The sequence below is a fragment of the Nicotiana attenuata genome, chromosome 7, assembly GCF_001879085.1.
Source record: "Nicotiana attenuata strain UT chromosome 7, NIATTr2, whole genome shotgun sequence".
Taxonomy (NCBI): domain Eukaryota; kingdom Viridiplantae; phylum Streptophyta; class Magnoliopsida; order Solanales; family Solanaceae; genus Nicotiana; species Nicotiana attenuata.
This window is the reverse complement of record NC_031995.1, coordinates 86,985,652-87,001,863: the sequence shown is the minus strand read 5'-3', so window position 1 is coordinate 87,001,863 and position 16,212 is coordinate 86,985,652. Positions and strand designations below refer to the sequence as shown.

Below are 16,212 nucleotides of genomic sequence, written 5' to 3'. Positions count from 1 at the left end.
CGATACACCATCCTAGAGTCTTCTTCTTCTTCTTCTTCATCTTCGGTCTCGTCCCTTAGTTGTTGGACAGAATCCAGAGTTACACGGATGACATTCCCCTTAGGCTTACGGGGCCTCCTAGCCGGCCTTTTCTTTTCCGGGCTTGGAGAACTCGGAGCCTCCTTTCTTTTCTTCTCTTTGCCTTGCTTCAGGGCAGATGATGAACAAAGTACCTCTTCTTCAGCACAGGGGGGCCTCATTGTTACATTCTTCCCGAGGCCTACAAAAAGGAAAAGATGAGTAAGTCCAATAACGAAGCCCGAATGAAAAGCGTTCTAGGGAAAGAAGATTACCATGGTTACGGGCCTCCTATTGGCCCTTTGATAACTCCATCCAAACATGCAGTAAGACTTTTGTGACCCTAATCCCTCGACCCATTGCCTCAGGTCGGGGATCACTTCCGGCACAACGGCCACAATTGTAACACAAAAAACTTAGATGAGGGGAAGACGAGAACTAAAGCGGCAGAGATAGATATTCAAAGGCAAAGAGATAATTATGCTTCATGTTCCATTTTTCAGGCAATGGCATGTCCTCGGCAGGGATCGGGTCCGAAGTCTTTATTCGGATCCAACCACGGTCTCGGGTCTCGTCTATGCTGGAGAACGGGGGTTTGGTGGATCGATGGTAAAGCTTGATCAAGCCTCCTTGATAAAGTCAGGGGCTATAGAGGCGCATAAGATGATGAGGGTAAAAGGATGCCCCTCGGTCTTGTTCATAAAAAATCGAAGGAGGATTATGATCCTCCAGAACGACGGATGGATTTGGCCAAGAGTGACATCGTACCTCTTGCAGAAGGCGACGGTGATGGGGTCTAAAGGACCTATCGTGAAGGGGTAAGTATAGACACTTAAATATCCCTCTACATAAGTGGTAATAGATTCCTCAAGGGCAGGGACTACTACGTCTTTGCCTACCTAGTTGCACTCCTCTTTTACCTTCTCGAGGAGACCGTCGGTAATGGTACATATGTATCTCGACATCGGTTCACATCGACCTGGTGTCGAAGGTGTGTTCTCCACCTTAAAATCGGCAGCAGTGGGGCACTTCGTCGGAACGAAGTCCTCCAGGGGAGGCACCGGCAGACCTTGATGAAGAAGCGACTTCCTTATGTGGGACAGTTTTAGAGGTCTTAGCCATTTTCGTGAATGGAGAAGAACAAAACAGAGGAGGAACACTTGGATATTTTGTAAAGAAACAAGAAAAGAAACTCAGGAAACTGAAAACACAAAGATTTGGAGAAAACGAAGAACTATGAAGATTAAGGAGTCGAAAATTGAAAGTAAAGTTTGAAAGAATGAGGAAGGTGGCTATTTATTGGTTTCGCAATGGCGGTTCAATACTAGTAGTGGTCGATCGGCAACTGACACGCCTTAAATGCCTGGGAAACTAAACCGACGAGACGTTTCGGTCACCTCTACCGCTTGCGTCATAATGCTTACGTCATGGTAGACCGAGGATAGGTTCGAAGCTCAATTCGTTTCTTGTCATTGCACTCCAAAAAATGAGGGAACTATCTGTATACAGTCAAATTCGAGCTTGCCTAATTTTGTATGGCTAACGAAAATCGGGGTGGCAGACCATAGCTCGGCCTCGCATCGTATCGAACCAGGGTACGGAGACGGATTGCTGATCTCGTAAAATAGGTGGTCGATCCAGATCGAGACCAGCCATGACCGAGGTTGAAGCAGAAAGAGATCGAGCGAGATCGAAGAAAGCCTGTTAAGTCGAATAACGGAAAGCCAAGATATCCGTGATCGGGCAAGGATCGTGGCGGAAATCTCGGCAGGTATCGGGTCAGGACCGGTCATTTAGCCAATCATGGAATTTCCTTCCATATTTAGAATTGTACCATAAGTAGAATTCCTCTACTATATAAAGGGGGTTCTAATCACTTTGTAACCATCATACATTCACGCATAACAAGGCAATATATTATAATATTTTTTCTCTCGCAAGCTCTGTTATTCAGTTCATACTTTTTTAATAGCATACTCAGTTGGTTCGAGGACCACAGTTGTTCTTCACATTTGTTTGCTTTATTTTACTGTTAATTTCTAACATTAATTCTCATATCTATCGATTTGTGCCAAGTGAAATTACATATCCTTAAAACCACTTATAAGTTTAAATGTTATCCAATTTTAAAGGTAAACAATGGTGAAATAAAAGAAAAGTCACGTCGACATAGTTCTCTAAGTCACGGCTTATCCCTAGTGTTTCTTTCAAAATCAATGAGCATTTTTTTCATGTTGAAGGTTACGAGCCGTAATTCGTCATGTATCTATTCATGCATTTAGCCAAAGATTAACCACCAAAAAGAAAAGAAAAGAAAAGGAGAGGATAATCCAGGTATAATGGGTTATAATTTCTATTTTGTTTCACTTTGGTGCTTTAATTAAGTTGACTGTACATGGAAGTAAATTAGAAAAATTAGTAACCTACAGGAGTTGCAAAGGACTAGCATTTTATGCTAGTATTCATGCCTTGGATAGCATTTAATAGATCTTACGCACACGCAATATGCATAATTTAACAGGAAATAAAGTATTTTCTTTATGTCATACACACGCACGAATATCTATAACTTTTATACATGCCCCGAAAAAATCCCTATGATCTTATTAGTATCTTAATATTCATGAGCTTTCGAACCTAAATAGCCGCCCGTTCAACCGCTTAAATTAAAATTAGTTGGCGAACGTATAATTTATGTGTATAATCAGCGTATATTTTATGTATACCGGCTAGAAAAAAAAACCACGAATCTTTATCCAACCATTTGTGTAAAGATCAGTGTAATCTTATTATTACATTGAGGGTAACTAAAGTCGGGCTAACAACTAAAACTCGGGGTAGAAATGACACCAGATAGCCATTCTAAGGGGTTGCTATTTAAAAATTAGCAAATGTCTCCTTAATTTCAGTTTTTCAGTACAACATTTCGGGATACAAATTCTCTAAATTATCCTGAAATCAAGATTGTTAGTTTAAATTTGTAGGACAAAATAAGTATTGACTAGTCTCTATAAGAATGATTGCTTGTGCACTTACCGCAAACTCGGGCTAACAACTGAAACTTGGGCCTCGGTTCATACTGCAAAGAGTTCCAAGGATTTTCTTGAACAATTAATCTAAATAGTCGTCAACCCAACTATTTAAATTAAAAATAGCCCGTGGAGGCATACTAGGCATAATATTGCATAATTTATGTATTATATGTGTATAATTATGTATAATTAATTTAAAAACTATGAATATGGCTAGAAAAAGTAAACAATGAATATGGACCGCTATTTGCGTGAAGATCCCTTTTTTCTTTTGTACTTGTTGGGCTCAAAATATTTATAAGGGAGCCCAATCCCAAAACTGGAGTTGGCGACATGCTCGGGTACTCGCGTCGTGGCGCGTGTAAGTAGCTTTCTTCATTCTTCACTGATATGAATAGTTTTTGGCCGGTAGCACTAAAACCTCACAGAATAATTTGAGACATCATTAGTGAAGCGCTTTAAGGTAATTTACAATACCCGGTTTCATTAGTATTAATTCAAACGATTTGGGTTGTATATTGGTGTTCGCAATCTTAGTGTCGGGCTTTTGTTTAAATAGTTGATCACATGCTTTATCAATTGACAATGTGATGCCCCTGACTTGTTTGATTTTATGCAAAAGTGGCTTCCTAATTCATTCTACCTTACAGAAAAGAGAGTTTGTTTTCCTTCTTTGCTAACTGACTAATTCTTCAATTAAGAGGTTGCATGCTATTTAATGTAATGTGATTTTTGTCCTCTGTATTTCAATAAATGACATTTAACAAATGATTCCATATATTTGAAATTGAAGTTTGGGTTACTTATTTTAACCCCCCAAAAGCATGTATTTATAGGGTTTTCATTAGGTTTATCGCTCTCTTTTGTATGATAACGTGCATTTTGACCTGTTTTTAAGTTGTCTAGAGATGTGCTGCTAAAATGTATGATCCTATTATATTGATTGTTTTTCCAGGCATGCTCAAACGGGGAAATCGGATGCTGAAACAACAAAATAATGCCCGGCATATGCGAATGCCGCTTATTACTATATTTCTCGTTTTAATTTGTGTCCTAGTTTTGATTTTGTATAGAGAAGCTGGAGAAAGATCTGATTCATCATCTGGTTTATTGATACGAAATTGGAATAGCTTTAGCTCTTCGGTTAAGTTAGACCCAACTGTGGAGTTCAGAAATGGAACAGATTTAATATGGCAAATCCCAGCCTCACCCAAGGCAATTCTCTTTTTGGCACATGGTTGTAATGGTAAAGCAGCTAACTTTTGGGATAGATCACCTAAGTGCCCAGATTGTGCGGGTCTACCTGAAGAAAGGCTAATCGTCCTTAATGCCTTAGCTAGGAGATTTGCAGTTCTTGCAGTAACTAGTGCTGGGAGGTGCTGGTCGTTTGAAGAGGAAAGGTTGATTGTTAAAGATATTATTGAGAGGTGGATTGTGAAACAAAAGCTTCAAAGCTTGCCTCTTGTAGCGTTGGGTGCTTCATCTGGTGGATATTTCGTTTCAGCCCTTGCAACGGATTTAAGATTTAGTAGCATCACAATAATGATTGCCGAGGGATTGTTTGGTCAAATGGACATACCGAAGAACTACCCTCCTACCCTTTTCGTGCACATGCCCAAAGATGAAAGGAGAAGACGGAGAATACAGAGATACTTGACACTCTTGAAGGTAAAAGGCATTGATGTTGCTGAGGTCAAATGCATGGAGTTTGCATTGTCACCTAATCTCTTAGCTGATAGGATTCCGGGTCTTGATCTAACTACCTCTGAGAAGTTGTATAGTCTGTTCCAGGAAAAGGGTTTCATTGATATGAAAGGTTTCATGAGAAATGATGGGCGTGCTCTACAATGGAAAGCGGCTGTCAAGGAGAGAGAGATTATTCTCCCAGACAAGTCCATAGCGAATCGCATTCAAGAGGAAATGAATCTTGCGTTTGCTTATCATGAAATGACCAGCTTGCAGTCTGAACAAATATTTAACTGGTTTGAAACTCATATGAGCTGATCAGAATTCTTATGCTGTGTAATTTTCCTCTAGTCAGCAGGGGGAGACTATCAGTACCCCGGTTTTGGAGCTGACAACAGACCTCAGTACCGTTGTGTTGCTCATGGTTTTTCATGAGGTCGATGTTCAAGTTGGAATAACTGTGGCCACGTTGTGATGGAAAATATCGTATCAGCATTCAAACTTCATACATGTGAAAAGGGCTGCCTACTGTTATTTATCTGGTTTCCTTTTCTTATGGGCAGAAAAGAGTGTATAGTGCAAGACACTTAGACTAGGTCTATTTGCTTGTCCTTAGAAATGAAACTTCAAGTGTAGGTTGCTGTAAGTTCTGATCACCATTAAAGGAAACACAAGCCTTTCTGTTCTTGAAGAGATTGGGAAAATGAAATCAAAGTATTTATCTCTTTTACTTTAATCTTCCCTCTTTACATGGATTGGAATTTCATTCCTTGAGTTAGTTATGCTTCAGCATGGGTGATCATTTATTAGTACTATTTTTTTCATGTATATGCAAAATTCTTTTTCTGCTTCAATTATAATAATGTAGTCTCTGGAAGAAATTGAGTGAGCGTTTGTCTGATAATGAACTTCATTTGTTGGAAAGTAATTAAGCGAAGTTCATCTTTAGTAAAATAATATATTGGGCGTGGTTGGGATTTATATATAATCCAACCTATCACCTTAGGTGTATCTTCTAAACCTAATGACTCTGGGGAATTTGCATTAGTTTACCTTCCTAGGTTACTACTGACCCCGTTAATTCATCATCAATTTATGGTTGAATTCTCGCTCTAGTGCATTATGGCAAAAAACCAAAGACTAAATTCAGATCTCTTTTTGAATTAGATTTTGTTGGATGTATAAATATAGTAGTTTTGACTTACAACATATCATGTTTTAAGGTTGGAAGACAGGGTTCTGGATAAAATAACCAATTATGGATAACTTTGCTATATCAGCATCAACTGATATTGGATACACTCATTGTGGAGAAATTTGTTGTATTAGCTTCAACTTTTATTGGATTCACTGAACTCGTAGTTAGGTTTATGACTCCTGGATTGGGTTTTCGAGGATCCTTCAGCATGAGTAGGACACAGGATTTGCTCATCTTGAGGGAGTTGTATGTGACAGTTTCCATGAAGAACATAAATCTGTATATTATATGCTTCTTCTGCCATAAGGTACAGACACTAATGCAACTATTTGTCCAAGTCAGCTGTCGAGATTCGTGTGACATTCCAGATATCTCAGTTGCAGTATTATTACAATAGATGTTCATGCAAGTGCTTAGGTACAGAGTTCATTTGGAATGATTGGATTCATTTCATACAAGCCCATAGTGTCACCAATTGGAGATTAATGTGATAGAAGCTCTGCAACCTTGGTGCATTTCAAAAATTGTTTGTTGCATGTGACTCTTGTTGTAATCTTTGTAAGTTTCATCTGCCTCCCTTTAATTGTCTCTTTCTACAGAATATATCTATGGAGAGTTTCTGATCAGAACCTCCTATGTATTACTGATGTGATGTTATATTGATTTAGGTCCATCCGCGAGAAGTAACTCTGACAACAGCTTCTCTAGTTACAACCCAGCACTTAAAAGTACCTTAATTCTATTCTGGATCCTCCCTCTCTTTCTCTGTTATCTGTGGCATATTTCAAATCAACTCGAGCATCCTACTCCTTTTAAGCCACGAGCTACAAGTTCTCTTAATTTGTGCTTCTTTAAGATATAAAGCATGCAGCCGCCAGTTGTACCTAAATTCTTATGGGAGCACAAAACTTTTACACTGAAGATCTTCATTCAGATGAAGAAATTTTATGTATTGCCATCTAGAGAGAATTGTAAAAATTCGTAAGTTATTGTAAAAGAGTATATACTTGATTACATTGTCGAAGAAAACTTGTGGTGAGTTAAAGATATCTCTGGTAAAACTTTAACAAAATCTTGATGGTTGAAAAGTATTTATTCCAACCAAGTTGGTGCTTACTGGGGCGAATCAGTTTATTCGTATTCTCATTTTTTGCATACTGATGAATCCTCCAACTTGAGCGTCTGAAGCAGGGAGAAGTAATTCAGGTGCATACCCAAGAGTCTATTTAGTATTATTTTACTGCGATGCATCTAATCTATGCTATGGGGATAGGCTGTTTGGTTGGTTAGAATTCATTGTGGCGGTACATAAATACACCTGCTCTTTTTAAAGCATATTATGTTGTGAACCAAGGTCTGACAGCTTGTGATTCCTTACTGCTTAATGTCCTGCTGCGCTAATCAAAATCCTTCATCGGTCTGTCATTGAGCTGTTTTTTTTTTCTTTCTTTTTTTTTGATGACTGTATTTCGTGTTCCCTCAAAACCTTTACATTTTTATTTTATTATTCTGTTTTAATTAACATCTTAATTTGATGTTGTGATTCGAAATATATAAAGTTCATTTGCATTCATTATCAATGGACTGTTGCTTTAGCTTTTTCATTCTTTGTTCTTTTGGCAGATACTACATTCTTGTAGATGTAGTAATTTATTGTGCAAGTCAGGTTAGGAATCTTTTGGGGGTAAAAATTCTTCATTGACTAGATGCAAACCAATGACATGTCATGAACTTGGGCAATTCATGAAATGTGAAATGTAGCTTTAGAGGACAACAGATATTCAGTCATCCTGGGGCATGCCTGTTATGCCCCTATCTCAAAGAGCTTTTATTTTGTAACCCATTGGTTTCTCGGCGAGTTTTAACAACTTATGTGAAGGGGAAAATTTTCTGTGTTATCATCAGCAAACATACTGTGGAATGTGACATCCTAGAGAAAACTTTTGTAGCATGTTTTATCAAAGAGATTGTGATAAGAGAAACCAGTCATAAGTCTTTAATTAGCAATCTTGTTAATATACACGAAATTCTGAGTGGGATATGTTCGTCATGTTATAATATTTATATTGCTGGGTGTAAGCTCAAACCTATTAACTCTGATGTAGTAAGATATTTGTTTCTTCATGTTGTATTATTTGTATTGCTGCGGCAAGCTCAAACCCGTTACCTGTGCAGTCGTTCAGCCATTAACCTGCATTTTGAAGGATCTGATTTTGAAAGATGCAGCTCATTGTATCAAATGGTGGCAATTTTGAGTCCCTAACAATTACTCTCTAAGATAGTAAGCTGGTGCTTTAATTGTTTCACTTGAAAAGGCTGATGCTGGTGGGGGAACTTTTTGCATATTGTTGTAGTTGGTATATGGTTTTATCAGGAGGTTCATTAGGAAATAATGTTAGCTATCAAATACAGTTGGCAACATGGAAATGTGATGCCCATCTATGAATGGAATATTATATTACATTATAGTTTTGTTATGACTTTTGTATTTTTGGTCATATCTACTTGAGCATGTCTTATATGGAAAGAATCTCTTGGAGGTCCATTCCTCTTGAAGAAGCGAAAGTGTTGAAGACATAACTAATTTAAATAAATATTTGCTCTCTCTAACAACTTAAATTTTTAGATAAGGTGATCATAAAATTCAACATGTTATCCGAGTAGGTAGCCGTGTTGAGTTTGTGTCTTACGGTCACTTTTTATTAGAAGTAATTTCACGTGCTTGGCCTATGAAAAAAGAATTAGTCCCATGTGAGGGTGCATTGAAACATAATTATGTGCCCTCTCTAACAGTTTAAGCTTTTGGATGGTAATGCAATTTAACAAACATTGTATTTCCATAAAAAGGTAATGAAATAGAACAAACTGGATGTATAGGCTGACGAGTCCCAGTTTGAGCTATGTGGTTATCTACATTGCATGAATCAAGATTGATAACTCCAATATTTTTTCAGCTATATTTCTAATCATGCTTTCCTTCTACTTTTCAAATAGTTTTATGGATAAGATGATGTTTCATAGGTGTTCTTGATGTTTGTTTGTATGTACATATATACATGTAATGTATATATTTGATAAGCAGGTATTCTTATTATATCTTTCCTTGTATATGGCTTTTAGCACCACACTTCATTATGTCTCATGAACCATTGATATTACTATTCTCCCCAGGGTTGTTAGTAATGTAAACTCTCTGATATTATCCATGAAGGGAAGGCGGCTAAGTGAATGGTGCAGCATTGATGTTGGCATGAACTCTTTCATGCATGTGCTTCATGTTCATGTCACATTTTCCGAGTTGAACGGTGTCCATACTTCTTAGAATACCTTCTTTTTTGTTCAGATCCAGTGCTCAGCGCTGAATAATAATTACAATTGCAGATGGTCATCAACATCCTTGTGAGAATTTGAAGCTGGTAAAGTTTGTTGAGGAAGCTCAACTAGCCTTGACAGGTCTGTTGTTTTTCACTTAATAAAGGAGGTAGGACAACGGGTGCTTGTTTCTCTTTATGTTCTTGGTTACTGAGGTTAGTTTGTTTTATAAACAGAAGTGGAATCTTCATTCTGGAACAAGAATACTTTGTTTTATTTGGAAAGATACCTTCTTTACCTTAAAGGAGAAAAAAAGAATATTCTGAAATTGGGAACCGGCACTCACACATGTAATACAACAAGAAATGTTTTACTGATAACTGATTAAACAATGAAGGGTGGTATCCTCTTGATTTTGTAAGATTCAAACGCAAACAGAAAAGCACTAATTTTGATGAAGACAATCAGAAAAACTTCAATGCTCAATCCTAAAGTAACCACACAAGAAATCATAATGAAACTGGACATAAGATGGTGATTGTGGAAATGAATTTTCAAGCTCTGGGCTTGAGCCGACCCTCATTGGCTAATTTGAAGAGCTGAGCCTGAGCTGCTGCAGCCTTGTCTGAACTGAGTGCAGCAGCAAAATTGTTCTTGACTTGTGTGGTAGTGTAAGTGAACCTCTTGCTAACCATAGAGTTCAGCAAAGAAGCTGTGCCTTCCCTATAGAGTTGCCCAAATCCATCAGTATGTGTGTTTGAAAGTGCTTGCAGCAAGTTCATGTTTGAGCCGAGCCCTGGAGCAGTAGCCACACCAAATGCACCTCCAACAGTTCCCCACCAACCAAACAAGCCCCATATTAGTCCCGGGTGAGTCCTCCAGTAACTGCAAATCATATGATTAAGTGTTATAAGATGCTGCATATTAAAGTTAAGAATGTAAAGTAAAGCTGATGATGCAATAAATTAAACTTACTCGCATGTAAAAGGAGGTGATGGTGTTGGGATAGCAGGAGTGCTTGGAGTGCCTGGGTCAACGATGGGAGCAGTTGGTGGGCTTACAATAGTGGGTGTGGAGGGGGTACTAGGTCTAGGAGTACTTGGAGGGGTGGGGTAGTATCCACCTGCATGACCTCCGGAAGGAGGAGCTGGGGTAGGGTTATGATGATGCCCTACTTTTGGAGGGTTACCACAGTTTGCATGTGGTGTTCCATGGCTACTGCTTCCATGAGATGGTGGAGTTCCATGGCTACCGCTTCCATGAGATGGTGTTGTGTGAGAGGGCGAAGTTCCATGGCTACTTGATGGAGGTGTGCTTGAACCTGTTATCCACAAAATGGATTGTCAGAATGAAGACAGTAATAACTTTAAACACTCCAAATAATCTGGGACTAAATGCTTGCTCCTAACGGCGAAAACTCCAACACTAGAAAATAAAAGGTGGCGGTGTTGTGGTTTTGAGTACGAGTGCTGGTAGCTTGTACTGAAGTCTGAACAGCCACATTATGAAACCAACCGAACAAATAATGTGAGAGTGAATGCTGCCTCGAACAATTTATTTTTTTAAAAGCAGGAACAACGATATAAGGTGGCAAGGGCTTTCTTGTTTCTTTGATACTTTACCATTTTATAGTTTATAGTGTTTTCCGTATATTAGCAAACATTATGCTTTATACTTAAAGAGCATGTTAGCTTTTGCTGGTTTATAAAAATAGATAGTAAAGGAAAAGATATTAGAGCAAATAGTAAAATATATAGAGGGGTAAAGAGGAACCTCTTGGGGGACTTCCAATAGTTGGATCAGGAATGTAAAAGTTCTTCTGTTCTTCAAAAGCAGCAGTAGACATGACATTAATGACCAAATTCTGCGAGAGTAGTGCAGCAAATGCGGCCCACAGAATTAGAGAACTCTGCTTGTTTCTCTGTTTCCCCATCATTGTTTGCTTCCAAAGGGAGACTGACAGAGAGAAAAGAGAACGAATAAAGGAGAGATGGAGAATTCAGTGAATGGGAAGTGATACAAGTGACGAGCAGTATATAAAGAGTTACGAGATACAGAAGTTAATATAAGCAGGTGAAGGAGTCTGTAGTTAGTTGTGTATGTTGCATGTGCATTTATTGTGTCATTTAAATCCACATTGCAAAATGTGGAGAAAGTCCTCCTTAGCTCTAGACATACCCATGTCTTCACCCTGATATACACAAAATATGTTGCATGGCCCTCGTTATCGATCTTTACAAAATCATACTCCCTCCGGTCCAAAATAAGTGATTTTTTTGGATGTTTTCACACAAATTAAGAAATCCACCTTTTAGCATTAATTAGCAATGAAATTGACTATATTAACCTTTACTATCTCACATAAACACTCCTAACACATATTCCAACACCATTTACTTCAAGGACAATGTAGGAAAAAAATAATTAATTCATTCTTGAAATCTGAAAAAATCACTTATTTTGGACCACAAGAAAAATGGCAAAAAATCACTTATTTTGGACCGGAGGGAGTATACTCCAAACAACTTTAGGCTAGAAAAGTTCTTTATCTAATAGTATTCCCTGGATTATTGCATGCTCGCAAGTTAATTGCACTGGGTCTACTCAAGTAAATGTTAAGTAATATAGGAGTCAAAAACTTATTGTGTGCACTATACAATTTCATCTCCCTCCTTTTCTTCCATTGGGGTCGCGGGGCAGATTATTTTGTTTCTTGATTAAATTTCATTTCCCTAGTTTTGGAAATTTGGAACACATGAAGCCCTTGAAGTTGTATTAGGGTAGGTTATTTATATTACACTTCTTGGGGTGCGATCCTTCCATGGACTCTGTGTGAATGTGGAATGCTTTGTACACCGGACAACAACCCTTTACGAAGAAGCCCTTGAAGGTAGACGTAAAGTGAAAGGGATCAAAAAGATTGATGGCCGGGGAATGTTTCGTTCTTAAGAGTTCAGTGGTACTTCATGGCCCCTGCAACTTATTTCCTGTGTGGTTTTTGTTTTTTAAAAATTCCCTGTTGTGAAAATTGATGTATAGTAAAAGATTTCATCTCAGTTTTTATTCACATTAAACCAAGAAACTGAGGAAGTAAGCGTCGAGGTCTTTCTAGAAGACTCTATTTCGACATGTAAAGAGTTTCACATATGTTATTAAGATGGGCTAAGACAACTACTGAAGGGCAGCCTGCATTCACATAGGGTTCGGAGAAAGCCGCACATAAAGGAGTGTGATATAAACAATCTACCTTAATGCTAATATTTGTGGCTGCTTCCGCTGCTCGAACCCTTAACTTATAGGTCACACGAAGACAACTTTACCGTTGCTCCAAAACAAGACAACTACATCAATAATAATAATAATAATAATAATAATAATAATAATAATAATAATAATAATAATAATAATAATAGTAATAATAATAATAATAATAATAATAATCAGCATTTTTCTATGCCTAGCTTCATTTAGGACTCTGGAAACAGCAGCAAGGTCCAGTTGATAAGTTGAATCGAGGAAGCGGTCTTTTTCTTGGATTATGCTGGTTTATTACAGTCAACTAACCATTTGATGGTTAACTAAGATTATGTCCAAAGATAGGGACAGGTTACTAAAAAAACACTTGGAAAAACCAACGCATAAATAAGGTTTTTTATAAAGAACCATGAATATGGATATTAATGGTCCTGACATACAAGTAGGTGAAGGGAGGACATTAATTTGCATAGTAAATGAGACAGCAAAAGCATTGTCCCTATCTTGGAGATTGGTAGGTCGTGCTGTCTGTCTCTCTGTGTAAAGTCACTTTGACTAATTTCTTTTGGATAATGGTGGTGTTTGAGCCGGTCATCGCGTACCTCAATTATTTTATCGGACACATCTTACATCTCGCTAATCTAAGTATGTACTAAGTAAATCTATCCATCGAGTCTTACGTAGATGAGAAACAATTACTTAAATTTTTTCGTCTTTACTGAAATTTGAACTTTGATTTCTCATAGTTTTCACTCCATTTCATTGACAGCCGAGCCATACAGTTGGATGCACCTTTTGAGTAATATGATAGGTGGGTTTCCGTTCAATAGTGAGTTAAGGGCCAGCTAAGTTTACGTGAATAGTGCATGGAGTATCTGTATTCAATCCTGTAGCAGTAAATGTAGAGAAGATGAGACCATTAAAATAAGGAGAACCGAGTACGCCAATTTCCATTGGCATGAGCTGTCACTATAGAATGACCAAATGAGGTAGGTTTCTCATCTATGATACCTATTTACACTCTTCGGCTAGTGGCCTTGTGGTTTATCTAACTGATCTTTGCACATTTATGTCATTTGATTCTGTTTTCCTTTTTCGTGAAATAAAATTCCAGTCACTTGGTGGAAAAAAGACAAAGAAACGAGAAGCTACAGTGTCATTTTTTTTAGTCATAGAAGTACTTATAATTTGCTTTTCTGCAGCAGTAATTAAATGACTAAATGTAATGTTTGGTAATAGTTGGTGAATCCATGAATTCAAAGGTTCAAAGGTAGTAGGGTAAATCAGAAGAGGAGTAAATGAGCTATAAGTTTCAGTACGAACTAGGAAGTGTAATAGATGAATCCGAGACAAGGTACACACACTGTTAATAGAGACTTTTACCAATCTATACCACATTAGAAACTTATTTATCCTCACTAGGCGAGTTTTAACTTAATTACAACTTCATATACAATTTACTAATTATATACAAATTAATTTTAAATGAGTATCCCTTGATTGTAACCTTTTAATTTATGTAAATCCCCCAATTACAATATTTTTTTCCTCTTTCTCGCTTTGAAATGAACCCTGTTTTTATACCGATTTTACAAGGTTTTTCTTCTAAAGCTCATAATTTTCTCTAACAATGGTACAGAAAGGGGTTAATTTTTATCGATCTGAACTTTGCCATGGCTGGAGTTTGGATCTTTTCTGGGCTTCCTTGTTGGCGTTCCAATGGCGGGCTAGCAGCAGATGATGGATATTAATTATTTGGCTGATTGTTCGAATTGAAATTGTCAATCAATAAATTTTGAAGGTGTTTGACTCTCCATCATTGACAGGCATTAAAAATCTTTGAAGCTTTGTATTTGAATTTGGACTTTTAAAAAGATATTATTTGTTTGGAATTGGTATTATTGCAAACGATTGGGAATATTCTATGGAGTTTATATCTTAATTTTATGGAGGGTAATTCAAAGGTCTGCTCAAGCAGTACACCTCCTTTTTCTCATTCTTTGAACACATTTCATCCTTGGTGGGAACCCTAATAGAGACTACCCACACGGTGATCAAAACTCTTCCTTCTCTGCTTCACTGTCAATTGATTGACGCATGAACGAAGCCGTAATGGAGCATGTACGCGACGATCAAACACGGCTTCGCAGCTGCCTATGATAGCAAAAAGCACAGATTTACGTGTCAAAGGTCTTCCCGCCCTTTTTTTCCAGTGGCAGAGTCAAGTTCGTTACGGTCAGCAAATCAGCGCCGCATCGTATCAATAGCGATTCAGATCACCTCCCCAAGCCTGCCTAACCTAATTGTGTGCGAGCAATCAATCGTGACAAGTCGATCGATCCATAATGAAAGCACCTATAGATAGAAAAGTATCCACCGTTTTCTTTATCTGTTAAGCCTCAGAGCTAGTGGGAGGCTGTAGATTGGGAATAGAAAATTTCAGAAGAATTAGGTTCGAATAAATTTCTTGGGATAAAAGGAAACGAGGAGGCAAGCCCCCCATCTTCCGCATATCTTGCTCATCCGACATGGCATGAATCACTAAACCTGCACTCAGGAATAGTAATGCTTTGAAAAATGGGTGATTCATTAAGTGAAAGATGCTAACCGAATAGTTAGAGATGCCGCAAGCAAAGATCATATAGCCTAATTGACTGCAAGTTGAATAAAGAGGGTTGCACTCACGAAGGACTGCCAGTGATATACTAGAGGAAGGTGGGGATGACGTCAAGTCCGTATGGCCCTTATGGGCTGGGCCACACACGTGCTACAATGGCAATTACAATAGGAAGCAAGGCTGTAAGGCAGAGCGAATCCGAGACTAGAAGTTGAACGCTTCAACTTGGCCACTAAAGAAGGCGAAGGCTGGGCGAGAGACTAGGCCAACTTACTGCGACATGCCATGGTTTAAGCTTTAGGCTCCATTGACGGAACTTTGTTTAGGTATTAGGGAGGGGAGGACACCACTCAACACCGCTCCGTGGGGTGTCGAACCTGCCCAACCCAACTAAGAAGAACCGAACCTGACAAACACATCTTTTTCCTTTTGGGAGGGTACTCCGAGTAGTGGGTACCTCGTAGGACCTGACCCTGGGAATATAAGAAATCGAAGTATTAGGGATTCGACGCTTATCATCTGCCAAACCGCACTTTCCTCAAGTCAAACGGCTATCGATCCTCTCCTACAATGAAACTAATAACCCCAACCCCAAATCATTCACTTGCTTTAACTACTCATGCTATGGATGTAGGGGCATCAACCCCGTTCCTGTGGGCTTTTGAGGAGAGCTCTTAGCCGTTCTTTTGACTTTAGTTACGGGCTTACAAGCTTCTTTCCTTCCGCCGCGAGTTCAACCGTTTGCCTGTTGCCAAACCCTTCGCCTTTCTTTTGAATCAAAGTAGGTCGTGACTGTTGTATTTTAGTCGGTTGGGACACTGGTTTTTTGATCAATTTTTGAATGACTTTCTAGTCGGATCTTTCCTGCCTTTCGGATATGAAGTCTCCTTCGAAGCTTTAGACAGAGGTGCTATTAAGATATTGGGCCCTTATGCCACCTACGTCGTAAACGGATGCCCTACCTGATCCATTTCAAATCCAGCCGGAGGTCTTCGAGCCTTGTTACAGACTAAAGTCCTAAATAATCTCTCGTGCTTAAGACATGAGAATTGGAA

At 38.4% G+C, this 16,212-nt stretch overlaps 2 protein-coding genes across 2 annotated transcripts; one reads left to right on the top strand and one right to left on the bottom strand.

Annotated features, from left to right (window-relative positions):
* LOC109229419 lies at positions 3,423-5,511 on the top strand. Its single transcript, XM_019394850.1, has 2 exons — positions 3,423-3,552; positions 4,045-5,511. Exon 2 carries the CDS (start codon positions 4,047-4,049, stop codon positions 5,091-5,093), a length of 1,047 nt encoding a protein of 348 aa, XP_019250395.1. The 5' UTR covers positions 3,423-3,552; positions 4,045-4,046; the 3' UTR covers positions 5,094-5,511.
* LOC109230569 (protodermal factor 1-like) lies at positions 9,635-11,314 on the bottom strand. The gene is made up of 3 exons (XM_019396044.1): positions 11,059-11,314; positions 10,261-10,606; positions 9,635-10,170 (listed from the first exon to the last, which is right to left on the bottom strand). Exons 1-3 carry the CDS (start codon positions 11,219-11,221, stop codon positions 9,840-9,842), a joined length of 840 nt encoding a protein of 279 aa, XP_019251589.1. The 5' UTR covers positions 11,222-11,314; the 3' UTR covers positions 9,635-9,839.

Coding starts and splice junctions, on each gene's coding strand:
- LOC109229419 (XM_019394850.1), top strand. CDS start 4,047: ATGCTCAAACGGGGAAATCGGATGCTGAAACAACAAAATAATGCCCGG.
- LOC109230569 (XM_019396044.1), bottom strand. CDS start 11,221: ATGATGGGGAAACAGAGAAACAAGCAGAGTTCTCTAATTCTGTGGGCC. Junction 10,607..11,058: donor TATTGGAAGTCCCCCAAGAG/GTTCCTCTTTAC, acceptor TGTGGATAACAG/GTTCAAGCACACCTCCATCA. Junction 10,171..10,260: donor TCACCTCCTTTTACATGCGA/GTAAGTTTAATT, acceptor TATGATTTGCAG/TTACTGGAGGACTCACCCGG.